At 39.4% G+C, this 14,898-nt stretch overlaps 1 protein-coding gene across 2 annotated transcripts in view; it reads left to right on the plus strand.

Moving 5' to 3' along the window:
* The window catches only part of LOC126473135 (tRNA methyltransferase 10 homolog A), a 37,136-nt gene extending 33,207 nt beyond the window's left edge, over positions 1–3,929 (plus strand). For both annotated transcript variants that reach the window (XM_050099992.1, XM_050099994.1), the window contains 2 exons: positions 2,026–2,131; positions 2,215–3,929. In XM_050099992.1, coding sequence (XP_049955949.1) covers positions 2,026–2,131; positions 2,215–2,759 — 651 coding nt within the window. In that variant the 3' untranslated portion in view covers positions 2,760–3,929. The remainder of the gene's footprint in view (positions 1–2,025; positions 2,132–2,214) is intronic.
* Positions 3,930–14,898: the final 10,969 nt, after the last annotated feature.

Here is a 14,898-nt window from a genome sequence, read left to right on the forward strand (position 1 = left end):
TGTGTGTGTGTGTGAGAGAGAGAGAGAGAGAGAGAGAGAGAGAGAGAGAGAGGGAGGGAGGGAGAGAGGAAGGGGGTGGGGGGAGAACTGGGAAGGGGGTACAAAGAGACATGTCAGCCCACCTCTGCTCTGCCTGAAGTAATTTCAACACAACTGGGCTTATGTATAGATATTTATTTATGAAAACCTTCATGTAAATTTCCAGTTTTACGCAATACTGTCTTTAAACATTCACTGTAGAGAAACTACTCTGCCAATTACTGAACTGCCGTCATTGTTTTAACACGCTAAAGTCACATCCCAGTAGTGCCATCTAATTGCCATTTGTAAAAAACTTAAAAGTTGATCCTTGTAACAGCTGAAATGTTATGTCTACTAACATTACTTTGTTTCCTTTATACCCTTGTTCAGTTATTCTCTTACGTAATTTTCATTGTATCTTTCACATCCTCTAGAAGACATTTCAAAACGTTTTGTTTAACTTAACATTTTATATCCTGTTCCCATTATTTTTTGGTTTCTCTTTAAAGGTTGGCTTGTTCCATGTGTGGTTTTCTTTTGATTTGTTATTGTCAAACAAGCAATGTCTTTTTTGTATGCATAAGTAATTTTGTTAAATATGTCTCCTTTTGCCTGTGTCTGTAAAATTTTAATTTTGTAAGATGCAGAACTTGTTGATTAGGATTTGTTTATTACTGTCTATATCTTATGTTTAGTCTGTTTTACAACTCCTATCCTGTATACTCTCATTTTTGGATCGGCCAAGTCCATTTGTTCGTTTTCTGCTGGAACATGTGTTAGGAACATAAGTTGTTTCTTTTGGCAAATTATATTTACATATGACCTTTTTGTAATTTTTGGTGTCTTGCTGAAGAACCGTTCTTTGATTTTGACTTACTTTTGCTACAGAATCTGCCGTTATCCTCTTGTAAAGTGTTTTGCTACTATTTAGTACTTTCTGTAACTCTACATGAATACCTTCTCATTAGAATGTGAGGACATTGCTGCCTAGATTGGAACATAGGCGTAAATTATTTCCACTAAGTATGGTTCCTTTGGTTTTGAATCAAGCAATAATATACTGTCTGAGGCTCCTTCCGTATCTGTAATATAGGTTTTGCTTTTCTTGTTTACAGTAAAGATTAAATCTAAATTTCCTCCTAAGTGTGTTGCAAAACATGTGCCCCAATTTTAATTCTATGTGGTCTTTGTTTTTCCACTCCACTTCTGCTAGTGCTGCTGTACCTCATTTGATATTATTTCTCTCCTCTTCCAACTCCACTATGCTGTCTTCATATCCTAACGTTCCACATTTTATTGATCCTAACCAAATAGTAGTAGAATCAGTTTAAAGCATAATCTCCCTGTTATTGTCTATTTAGTCAAACTTTATGCAGTAAGATGAAGTTTTTGGTGTATTTGGCTGTCCCCAGTAACTGAAGCCATTGTCATAGTTCTATCTCTCCACTACACTCGATATTAATTCTCCTGGTATGAATTATTGCAGTCCCTGGAGCTCAGATTTGGCATTAGAGCCTCTAACAATTATCTTTCAGGGCCTGAAGAGTTCTATGAGATATGTGAACAATTCTAAAACATAGCAAAGCTATACTCACAACATTCTCAGAGCAGGTCTCAGTGCATGGGATCAACTTGAGCAGTTTGTTTGCTGATCACATGCCCATGGTGATCTCAACTCAGTCTGATCTGCAGTACATTTAATCAGTATGATAGCCAAGTTTGGCTCACCATGCTACCTGCAGTTTGGATTGGTGAGTAGTCATCCATGTTTGTTCACCATACGGCTTTCCAACAGGGTTGCTATCTTACAGGTTCTAACAGCTACTGTGTGAACATCTGGACTAGGTGGCTCCTTTTAGTCTTCACTAAGTTATAAAGAAGGCCTGTCCTCCCTGTTCTTAGTGGTTTCACCTTTTCTGCCATTTCTGATGATATATTTCTTTCTGTTTGATACATAACCATTCCCATTTTCCTTCTCAGCTATTCAGGAACTTCCTGTTTCAGGGCGTGTGTTACAGAGTGGCTGTGGACCAAAATATTAGCCATGGACAACTTCCTATTGAAGAGTTCTTGGAAATGAAGACAAGGAAAGTACTGACAGTCGATCACGGTAAGAATGTGTGAATTATCCTGTGAAATAAGAAATGTGTTACTGTGTGAATGAATGTAACAACAGCAATTCTTATTTTTCAGTTTTTGAGATTCTGCTAGGTGTTAGTAGTGGCATGAGTTGGAAAGAAGCATTTTTGAAAGTATTACCTCCAAGAAAAGGTGCTAAAGAGAAAGATATTAATGAGATTAACGATATTCTCACAGAACCTGACAAAAATGTTAAAACTGAAGAAGAAAAACAAACTGATGTGAAAATACCTATGGCCACAGAACCTGACAAAAATATTAAAACTGAAGGAGAAAACGAAACTGATGTGAAAATACCACATAAAACTGAAACTATGGTCACAGAAGCTGACAAGAATGTTAAAACTGAAGGAGAAAACCACACTGATGTGAAAATACCTCTTAAAATTGAAACTCATGGAGAAGACCAAGAAGATGTGAGAAAAACTGACACAAATTTTGAAATAGATGGAGAAAAACAAACAGATGTGAAAAGACCTTGTGAAAATGTTGAAATGTATGGAGAAGATAAACAGATGGGGGAAAAAACTGACAAAAATCTTGAAACAGATGGAGAAAAGCAAGCAAAAGCAAAGTCTGACAGTGTTACTGTAGAATAAAATGTATGATCAGATAAAAATCGGTGCATCCATTTCCTTTATTGGAGAAGTAACTAAAATGTGAACTGCAGAAGAATTTATGTACTACTTTGTTTACATTATGTTATTAGAAATTTTCACCTAATTTGAGCATATTGGCTGTGGAATTTTGAAACAATCATAATCTCTTATGATTTAGTGTTGCAAACAAAAGTGTTGGATCATAATGGATGAACTACTACAATGTATCAGAATGTAATGGATGAACCACTTGTTCACAGTGAGCAAAGAAACTAAGAAAAATAAGAAATGTGATGCTTTATAAGTGTGTGGAAAAATCTAGACTGCAATATGACTGTTGTAATAGAGATGGATCAATGCTAACCAATTAGGACAGACACAGTCCTTCCTCAAAGCTAAAACCACACACACACACACACACACACACACACACACACACACACACAAATATATATATATATATCTGTGGTGGGGATCTGAAAAGTGACATTTTCCAAATGTTTAGCATTCTAAAGTAATTTCTGCTTAGTCAGTTCTACTCTACTATGTAATGGGTATTGATCTATTCTCATACATGTACCCATCTACTATGTAATGAGTATTGATCTATTCTCATACAAGTACCCATATGTTGCACATTGACCTCTTTTGTTTGCTAAGCAGTGATCTATTCTCATAAACAGAATGAGAAGGTGTTATTTTTTGAGGGCTTCAGAAGGATTGGATGTGTAATATTACCCATTCATCTTGCTTTGTTCTGGGTTATACAATTTTTTTTCTGTTACCGGTACTGTTGGAGTCCTTGCTACTCTGTACCATTTTCTAGGTTACAATCATGTACTGCAATGACTGTGACACTTAACGGACAAGCAGTTTTAAAATATCCAGCTGCAATCAATAATGTCAGCCTGTAACTATGTCTCAGTTTTATTATATATGACTGTGGATGGTATGATATATTACATCTGCACATTGTGTACATACATGAAATATTAAAAGCATTGTATTGTGGCAGAAATTTTTTATGAGGTGAAAGATTACAAAGCTTATGTATTGTGACAGAATTTTTTTATGAGGTGAAAGATTACAAAGCTTGTGTATCCAAATTTTTAGTTGCAACTAAGCATATTTAGCAAGTAATAAATGAAAGTATAATGACTGGTTTACTGACTTTATTTTTATCATTGCAAAATTCTGATAAACATTTCACATTTATCATATCCTTTCTGGATTACAGTTTTCAGTAAACTCAAAGAAGTTTCCATACTAATTTGCTTATTGAAAGTGACAAATTAAATTAGAGCTTAACTATTTGCAACTGCTTTTAAGTGACGAGATGTCTATGTGTGATCTTTTAGACAGGCTACATTTATACTTTGCAAACCATTGTGAAGTGCATGGTCTTTTCCCATTCGATTCACTTGGGGAGCATGGAATGAATGTCTGCATAAGCACCTCTGTGCATGCTTGTGTTACTTAAATCTTCTCTTTGTCTAAAATTTATTACACACAGGTATTTCTGTGACCTAACTGCTTGCAATTGACTCGTTGATAGTGGAGTCACGGATTATAAATTTTTGCGAAGATGCTGAGTCGCAGGTAGGCACAACAGAAAGATTGTCACAAAATGAGCCTTCGGCCAACAAGGTCTTTGTCAAAATAGGATAAAACACACACACACACACACACACACACACACACACACACACACACACACACACACAACCATAGTTACTGGCAGCTGAAGCCAGATTACGAGCGAGCAGCAGCACATGATGGGAGAGGCAAATGAGTGGGGGTAAGGAGGAGGCTGAGGCGGGGAGTGGGAGGGATAGCAGTGTAGGGGTGGGGTATGGTACAGAACTTCTAGTGGGAGCATGCAGGGAAGAGGTAGAGAGGGTAGGGCAGCTAAATTTACTTGTGGGGTTATACAGAGGGCAGGGAAGAGTGGAGAGTAGTGGAAAGGAGAGAAGAAAAAAGACTGGGTGCGTTGATGGAACAGAAGGCTGTGTAGTGCTGCAATAGGAAAAGGGAAGGGGCTAGATGGGTGAGGACAATGACTATCACAGGTTGAGGCAAGGAGGGTTACGTGAATGTAGGATATATTGCAGGGAGAGTTCCCACCTGCACGTTTCAGAAAAGCTCTTGTTGAGTGGAAGGATTGAGATAGCACAGGCTGTGAAGCGGTCATTGAAATGAAGATTGTCTTGGTGGGCAGCGTGCTCAGCAACAGGGTGGTCCAGTTCTTCTTAGCCACAGTTTGTCGGTAGCCATTCATGCGGACAGACAGCTTGTTGGTTGTCATGCCCACACAGAATGCTGCACAGTGTTTGCAGCTTAGCTTGTAAATCACGAATGATTTTACAGGTAGCCCTGCCTTTGATGGGAAAGGTGATGTTTATGACTGGACTGGAGTAGATGGTGGTAGAGTATGTATGGGACAAGCCTTTCGTCTACAGTATAAACCCACTTTTACGTTCCCGGAATTAATTTTTTCCCATTGTTTAATACATGTTTTTATTGCTCCCATCAAATTTCCTATGTCCACAATGGTAATTCACACCCGATTTTGCGTCAACATATTTATAATTTTCCCATGATTTATGCTTTATGAAAAAATGTTCCTGGAAAAAATACTGACGCAAAATGATGCTGGCATGATGTTGGCTGTCAAGTAGTGTTTAAAAACATTATGTGGCTAAGTTTCTTGACACCAGGGAGCTCTACTTAGCGGATTTAAACTGGTAAACCTGTAAAAATTGGAACAGTTCATGCTGCTGCCAAATTCTACTCTGCATGGTGGCTGATAGGAGTAACTAGATTTGTACCAATAAAGATTAAAGAAATCAGGACCAATCACAACCATTTCCAAACTGTCTATACAGTGCATGCACAGTTTTGTGATTGTTGTAATCATCAGCACATCTCTGTCAAACCATATTTAGTGTGTTTCGTCTTTTGGCCTCTTGTAGCACTAGTTGACACCTTCATTCAGTTTGCATTGCTCAAATGTTTTTCGTTTGAACACAGTGCGAATTACATATATTCTCATGCTGACCGAAACATGTTTTAAGGGTTTATTCTCATTGTTAGATGCAATATTTACAAAAGTATTGTTTGTGACGTTACACGAAAACAATGTGAGTAATAGTTTGTGTGTGTGTGTGTGTGTGTGTGTGTGTGTGTGTGTGGTTTTCTACATAACTAAGCACAGTACCAGATAACCTCAAAAAGATGACTACAGTTCAAGAGACACAGAACAACACATATGCAAACACCACACAAAATAATTATGTAAATATTTGCACTTGATATCGAGAACAAATTCTCGAAACTCACTGTGCTAAACATGGGAAAATATGTAACTGATGCAGTGTTTCATTATTTAAATTATGAGTGACAGCTACAGGTGTTTAAAAACATCAATTATGATTTCTGAAAGTCAGTCAAACGTTTCTGCATCCCAATTATCAGTTCCCATTATATCAGCAGTTTTTATTAGATAATAAACAAGTCCCTAAGAAGTTTTTGATGCCTATTATGCACACATACATTAAGTTTGAAAATGCAAGGGGGTATCCTGTACATAACTTTTACATCTTAAAACGTTACTTCCCACATTTTATATTTTCGCTCATTTTACACCATTTTTTTTAAGTCCCTTGAAAAGTATAAAAGTGGGGTTTCACTGTAGGGTTATTACAGGGATATGAACCATGAGGCAATGGGTTGCAAGTAGGGATTGTGTACATATATTGTTATCCCATCCTGGATTCTCCATTGTTTGATTATCACATTTTCGTGAATTGTAAAGTGCAGAGTATATATCTTTGAATGTTTCAAGCAAGTGGCCAATATTTGCACAACTTTCAAATATAACCAAGATGTAAATGGATATTTGTGCAGCTTTTTTCAGATAATACCTCATTATACATACTTGCATCATGTGCAAAACATCTGAAGTTACTGTTAATGTTGCCTGCCTGGTCATTTATATGCAACATGAACTACAAGTTTCCCAAGAAACTTCAGTGGGGCACACCTATCTAAGATAACATGCTTCATTCTCCACACTGAGAAAGCTTCATTTTAGCCACAGATTTTGTGTGACAAAATGTTATTGTTCTTGTATTAATAATTGTTTGCACATTACTGAGCCAATGGATGTCAACAAATATTGTATCTACCTAATTGTCTTGCTCTACGGCATTCAATATGTGATGTGAGAGAAAGGCAAATTGTGTTTTGCGTGACCAATGTTTCCTTAATACATGCTGGTTGGCGTGGTGTGTGTGTCATTCTTTTGAAAACACCTCATTATTTTTGAGTTCACAATATGTTCTAAGACTTGCGACAGACGGATGTCAATGATATTGTCACATTAAAACCACAATCAAATCCAAATCCGAAGGCAGGGTCATCAGTGAGGTACAATACTTGGAACTGAAGGCACGTTTATTCTTACATCAGTGTGGAGCTAGAACAGAACTGACTTCCAGTACAGAGTGCAGCTATTTGTACAAAAATCAGATATTCCAAAATGTTGGTATTTATGCAAACAGTGAATATTCCAGAGTACACAAACATGACAAAACATAAGATATTTTAATAACCTTCCAGAAATGATAATACTGTATAGCAAATGATTACTGGTGATCGTGTTAGAGCTGGTGATGCCAGCTAACCACTACACCAAACTACATGTGCAACAGCTCTTAGCATTGCTCCCTCTCCTGGAGTACCAGCAGCCTGATGTTTCAGAAGCTTCACAATCTTCACGATCTTTGAGTGGGTCTTCAGTTTCATTGAACATCCCATTGTCAATCTTCATCTCAGGACTGTAGTATGGCTTCATATGGAGGGTGCTTTTGTTTTCTTGATGAAGAGTCATAATCCTTGACTTCCTATATGACATCCCACAAGCAATGAAGGACATAGTATGGTCCAAAGTATTAACTTTTCCTAAAGTTCCATTTTCCACTCAGGTGTAAAAATCGATACCAAGTCTCCTGAGCTGTATTTCACTGGTCAGTGCTTGGCATTATAGCACACTTGGTCTTTTCTTGGGCATCCAGGGTCCACATGCAAGCCAGCTACCTAGCTTCTTCACTCATGGTGATGAGGTGTTTAATTTTAGTCTCCCTTAGTATTGTCTGATTAATATGGGACAGTGCATCAATTGTTATTTTGATCTTATGACCATGGAGCAAAAAGAATGATAGTGTGAAGTATGTAGTCTCTTGCTTCACTGTGTTGTAAGCGAATTTCACGATGAGTAGTACTGTATCTACCAGAGTCTTATTAAAGCATTCTGTGAGACCATTCATCTGAAGACAGTAGACAGTTTTCACCCTGTAGGTGATCTCATAACATACAATTACTTCTTATACTAGTCTCATCTGGAAAACTTAATGATGATGAGAGATCATCACAAGAGGTGTACCATGCTTCAAAATGATTTCTTCTACAATGAGATTTGCAATTTCTGGAGCTTTGGCAGTCAGCACAGAACAGTGTTGCATGTTCCAGATGAGGTAGTCAGTGCAGGTCGATAACCATTTGTCAACTTTGGGAGCCTTCTGACACTGACATTCTTTACAATAGCTCACATAGTGTCTATTGGATCAGAAGAGACCCCACCAGGGATACCTGTGTAATTCTATGTAGAGTCTTCATGAAACCCAGGTGACCAGATGTAGGACTGTTGTCGAAATAAAGGTAGTTGGATGTAGATGTGGTATGACGAACTACCATTTCCATCCCACTGGTTCATAGTTCTTCGTATAAAATGTTCTGTTTGTTAATTAGTATTCTCCTTTACTCAATTCATCCTCCTTCAAGGTTTCTATGGTTTTCAGGACCTTCTCTGTTCAGCAGCAGTGTCATTTAGTGCAGCAGGGACTGAGATCATCCAAGCAGCTGTGTTCCACCTGAAGATTCCTTGAAAGGCAATAAGTGTCCTTGTGTTAGGTTCTGCATTTGTATACCACTGTGACATTGTACTCTTTAGGCCTCAGTTGTAGAATTCATCTCTGCCTTGGCGGTACTCTGAAAGCATAGGCTATTGCCTCTCAATTTTCTCTAGAACTGCATCTGTACAGTAACCCCTAGCATCAGCTTGGAGTTCTGACTCAAAATTGTCATCATACAAAGCTACGACTGAAGATTTTAGTGCTTCCTTAAGCAGAAGGAAAGGTCTTTCGTGAAGCTCATTCCAGGAATATTTGGTGTCTCCTTAAAGTACTTCTTGCGATGGATGTACCTTGGTACAGAAGTCCTTTATGAGTTGCCGATAGTACAAGTGCATTCCAAGAAACGTCTGACATCACTATTCTGCAAGGAGTTGAGAAATCTGCGACATTTTATTTTCTCTGGATCGGGGTGGGCTCCATCACCATCCATTAGGTGCCTCAAGATTTTTATTTCTTAAGCGATGAAGAAACAGAATGAGATTTTCACTCTGCAGCAGAATGTGCACTGATATGAAACTTCCTGGCAGATTAAAACTGTGTGCTGGACTGAGACTCGAGCTCGGGACCTTTTCCTTTTGCAGGCAAGCGCTCTATGCTGCCAATGGAGAAATACTTTTTTTGGATTCAGGCAGAGGTCTGCAGTCTGAGCACACTTAAAGACAGGTGTCAAGTGGCTTAGATGTTCTTCAAATGTCTTAGAAAATAGCGACAGTATCATCCCAATAGCAAAGATCCATCATACATTTAAGGTGTCAAAGTAGGTTGTTCATTGTGTGTTCGAAGATGGCTGGACCTTTTACACAATCCAAACAGCATAACTTTGAACTCCTACAGACCATCAGGTTTATGAGTGCAGTATTTTCTACATCAGTCTCATTAACCTAGATTTGCCAGTAGCTTGTCAGCATATCCATAGTTGATAAGTGCTTTTCTCTTTTCAAGCAGTCACTGGTAGTTGACACAAAAACACCATGTGTCACCCACTTCTTCTCAGGGACCACAGGGAAAGACCAAGGGCTCATTCAGCGAGCAATACCCTATACAAGGGCTGGTTAACTGGTAGACAATTCCCAGTGTCCATACAGTATTTTACCATGGGCCGCTTGGTCTGTTTTTTTTCTCCACTCTGGATTTGAAAGTATCTGAAAATAGGTGTAGGACAGCTAATAGTTGCCGACATTGTTCCTTAGTGAGGCCAGGTCCTATAGACAGCTCAGTAGTATCTTCCTTCCCAGTATTATTTGTAGGGGTAGTGGAGCATGATTCCTTTATTGATGGCAGTGTTCTGCCCATCCAGGACTGGTTCCTGGCCCCTCTGCACATACTGTTAAGGATGAGTTATGGTTGCTTGTGACTGTTAGTGGTCAGAAGTTCTCATTGATCACCTACAATGCTTATGATTTTTGCTACCATGTAGATTTCTATTGTGATCCTGAGTAGGTTTTTGCAGTTGAGAGAAGCTTCACAGTTTAACTGAGTATCTCAATTGATGACTGGAACTCGTCTCATTGATGACAATAGGATGATGTCGTCCCCAACAGCAAACAACCACCCAGAGCAATCATTGTTATGTGTGCTTGTTGGAACAGCTTTTTCAGTCTGGAGTTCTGACCTTCTATGGTGTATGACTACTTTGATGCCTGCAAGAGGTCCCAACTGAGAATAACTTTATGACTACACCCTGTCAAAATGACAAATTCGAGGGATTGCTGCATTCTGTGATTGATAGATATTTTTCAGTACTTTTTCCTGTCAGCTGGAAGTTCCTGTTTGCAACTTTCAGTGCAATTGCTTTTGTATTACGGAACATATTATTCTTTAGCTGATGACAATAAACATTTGTCATTACAGAAAATGAAGACCCTGAGTCAATTAGCGCCTGGACAGGTTGGCCATCAAAGATGATGTCAGTGAGATTTCCTGACGACTTGGTGACTGTTGTCCATGGAGGAGGTTTACATCTACATACATTTTGTGCAAGCTGCCATACGCTGTATGGTGGAGGGTACTATGTACCACTGTTGGTCATTCCCTTTCTTATTCCAGTTGCAAATGGAGTGGGGGGAAAAACGACTTTCTATAAGCCTTCAAACAAGTCCTATTTTCTCTTTGTCTTCATGGTCCTTAAGCAAAATATATGTTGGTGACTGTAAAATCATTTTGCAGTCAGCTGCAAATGCTTGTTCTCAAAATTTTCTCAATAGTGTTTCATGAAAAGAACATCATCTTCCTGCATAAATTCCCATTTTAGGTCACAAAGCATCTCCACAACACCTGCATATTGGTAGAATCTACTGGTAACAAATCTAGAAACATGCTTCTGAACTGCTTCGTTGTCATCCTTTCATCTGACATGGTGGGCATCCCAAACACTCAGGTAATACTTAAGAATGGGTCACCCAAGTGTTCCACACACAGTGTCCTTTGTGCATAAGCTACACTTTCCTAAAACTCTCCCAATAAAAAGAAGACGACCATTTGCCTTCCCTGCTACCATCCTAATTTACTTCTTCCATTTCATATCACATTGCAGTGTTACACCTAGATGTTTAGTCAGTGTGACTTCGTTAAGCTGCATGACACTAATAGTGTATTTCAACATTACATGATTGTTTTTCCTACTCATCTACATTAACTTACATTTTTCTATGTTTAGAAAAAGGTACCATTCATCACACTGAATAGAAATTCTGTCCTGTATCCTTTTACAGTCAGAGAATGATGACACTGTTCAGTGTAGGCTCTTACAGTATCATTGGCAAAGAGGTGCAGATTGGTGTCCACCCTATCCGTCAGATCATTTCTTTATATGGGATGAGTCACGTAAGATGTGATGCCCCTGTTATTTTGTGAATGGTTCCAGGTATCAAAATGAGGTTTTCGACAAACCATAATACACTAAGGGGCATGTACTTAGATATGTGATAAAGCGCCTGAACTTTTATGATGATTGAGATACTGAAGCAAATAAGATTTTTTTAAAAATAGAATGATATGCTTGTTTAATGGCATCTGAAAGTACTTGAAAAGATGAGTACAGTGATATAATACTTGTTAACATTGAGGTTGAAATTCTTTGTAAAAGAACCCAAGAAATATTCTAAAACTGAAAGGCAAGTCGGCCAGACTCAACTATTGCACTAACTTCTCTTCATTGGTGTACATGCCTGCATGCAATGAATGTTGAAGCAGAAATGACCTGGCAGTAGATGATATAGTTTCTGCTAGGCAGAAAAATAAATGATCAGAAAGCTTGATACAGTGAAGTAGCCTGGTGTTTTGCAGTGCAATAGTTGAGTCTGGCCAACTTGCCTTTCAGTTTTAGAATATTTCTTGGGTTCTTTTACAAAGAATTTCAACCTCAACGTTAAAAAGCATTATATCATTGTACTCATCTTTCCAACTGCTTTCAGATGCTGTTAAAACAAAGTATATCATTCAATTTGAAAAAATCACGCTTGCTTTAATATTTAAATCAATACAAGAGTTAAGGCTATCACATTCCAAAGTATGTGCCCCATTGTTTGTTACCATGTGCCAAAAATATCATTTCGAAATCTGGAACCATTCATGAAATAAAAGGGGTGTTATGTCCTATGTGACTCACCCTGTATAGAGAATAAGAGTGGTTCTACCGCACTTCTGGGGGTACTCCTGATGATACCTTCGTCTCGAACACTCATTGCTGGTGACAGTGTTCTGGGTTCCATTACTCACAAAGTCTTTGAACCACTCACGTACCTGGAAACTTATTCCATATGCTTGGGCTTTTGTTAACAGTCTGTAGTGGCACACTGAGTCAAACATCTTCCTGAAATCTAGGAATTTGGAATCATTTCCATTGATGGTCATCTCATATGTGATCGGAGGCTTTCCTGGCATATGTGTTGTTCCCAGGGTTCTCTGGTGTCCAGCCGGATGCGATCGTTGAAGTCCTAAGGTCCGTCAGTCGGACCGTCGGCACAGGGAATTGAAGCCTGACTGACGGACATAAATAACAATGACAATGAGCACACAGACCATTCCATCTGAACCACCTGATGATGGCGGAAAGGTTATTTGCCGAAATTTCATGGGTCTTCAATGATCGCATCCGGCTGGACACCCAAGAGCCCTGGAAACAATGATGAGCGTCTCGTTTGGTTTTCCTAAATTTGAGGGTTAGGTGAATGCCTGGTACCTTTGTTCAGTGACAGAGAATGGCTGCGATGTGTTGGAAAGCAATCTCGCCTGTGTTACAGTGATTTACTTCGACCCACTATAGTCATCTGCAAGTGACTGGCATGGACTGTTGTGATAATTGGCATCTTGCAGCATGATAATCATCAAACACTTGTCTTCTCTGTTTACGGTATTGTGCAATATGTCCAGGACATCCAAAGTGAAGACATACCAGCTTGTAGTCCATCCTCCAAATATTAGATTTTTTGTGGGATGATGTACTTATTGGAGAAGTAGGTTGTACTTGCATTGGTCAGATGATGGGCTGTCATTTGTTGGTTGTAGCATAAGTCCGAGCTTTGTGATATCTTTGAGTAGTGGTGGAATTTGGTGCTAAGATTTTATTTGATTTGATTTTGACAGGAAAGCTAAAACAGCTTAGGTCTAAACCGCCACTGCCTGCACCAAAACAGAGTTCATTGTGCGGTATTGCTCCTTGTGTATCTAGTAAAGCCAACCAATGCCCTTAAATAGCGCAAGGAGCCGCTTTACCAGTTTTTTGTTAGACGCAGTTTCTTCAGGTCTAGTTGTCCCAAAGATTCTGTATCTTTTGCTCTCCAATGCCATGCATTCGAAGATTAGGTGTGATGCAGTTTCTTCACCCTCATCACAGATCCTACATTTAGGGTCTTCTTCCGTTATACCCATTGTGTGTAGGTGTTTTTTGAAATTCCCGTGGCCAGTCATCAGTCCAGTCATGAGTATGATCTCTTTCCTGTTCAACCCCAGGATTACAGAGCTTCTTTTAAAACATGGCTTGGGCATCATTACCTTACCATGTTTTTGTTTATGGACCTTGTTCCAACATTCTACATGCTGTTTCCTGAGCCAGTTCTGTAGTTGTAGTTAGATCATAGCCTTAGTGATTGTCAGGACAGGTTCCTTTCCAATAAATGGAGTGGTTGCCCCCGTCCTGGCCAATCTGTCGGTTTGTTCATTGCCACAGATCCCTGAGTGGCCAGGGACCGACACTAGGTTTACCCTATTGCTTCCCCCTATTTCCACCAGATTCCTGTGGCATTCTACAACAATCTTAGATCTTGTTGCAGGAGCTGCCAGTGATTTGAGGGCTGCCTGGCTGTCTGAATAGATGTTGATGCTATGGTGATTGTAGCACCTACACTTATTCTCCTCCACACATGCCCTGATTGCATTAATTTCAGCTTGGAATACAGAGGCCAGTTCTCCTGGAGAGGTGATGCCCTCCAGTCTTTGCTGAACCCCGCACATGCCTGCCCCAACGCCTTGGCTGATTTCGACCCATTGGTGAACCAAACAATGTCCTCCGTACAGTGTCGAACAGTTTTTTCCCACTGCTCCCTCCTTCCAATTATTATATTGTAAGGCTTGTTGAAGCAGTTGGGAGTTATTATATAGCCTACAGGCATTTCCCCAGCCATTCCTATGTTTACCTCACTCACTAATATAGTGTATGATTCTGGATATCCCAATGAGATCTAGTTCTTGCCAGTTTTAAGTCTGTATGCTCCAGCTGCTGCCTCCATCGTGACCGAAATGTGTAGTGGAGGCATGTCTAGCATGGTTTCCATCCCAGCAGTTGGTGTGCTGCTAATTCTGCCTGTTATGACTAAGCAGGCCAATCTCTGCACCTTAGCAAGCTCCTTAGCTGCAACCCGCTGTTCTACCTTCTTCCACCACACTACGGCCCCGTAGGGAATCCTAGGTCTAACCACTGTGGTGTATATCCGGTACATACCTCTGGGGCTTCGGCCCGAGTTTTTACCACAAGCCCTTCTGGTTCCCACTAGAGTATTTTTTGCCTTGGTGCAGATGCTCTTAATGTGGGGGGTCTACGTTAGTTTCTCATCTAAGGTTACCCCTAGATATTTCACTATCCCCTTCACAGGTAGAGTTTCATTGAAGAGCTTTAGATTCCAATTTGAGTGTTGGCTATATGCCTCTTCACAAATGTCACCACAACAGTC

Source organism: Schistocerca serialis, chromosome 4 (assembly GCF_023864345.2).
Source record: "Schistocerca serialis cubense isolate TAMUIC-IGC-003099 chromosome 4, iqSchSeri2.2, whole genome shotgun sequence".
Classification (NCBI taxonomy): Eukaryota; Metazoa; Arthropoda; class Insecta; order Orthoptera; family Acrididae; genus Schistocerca; species Schistocerca serialis.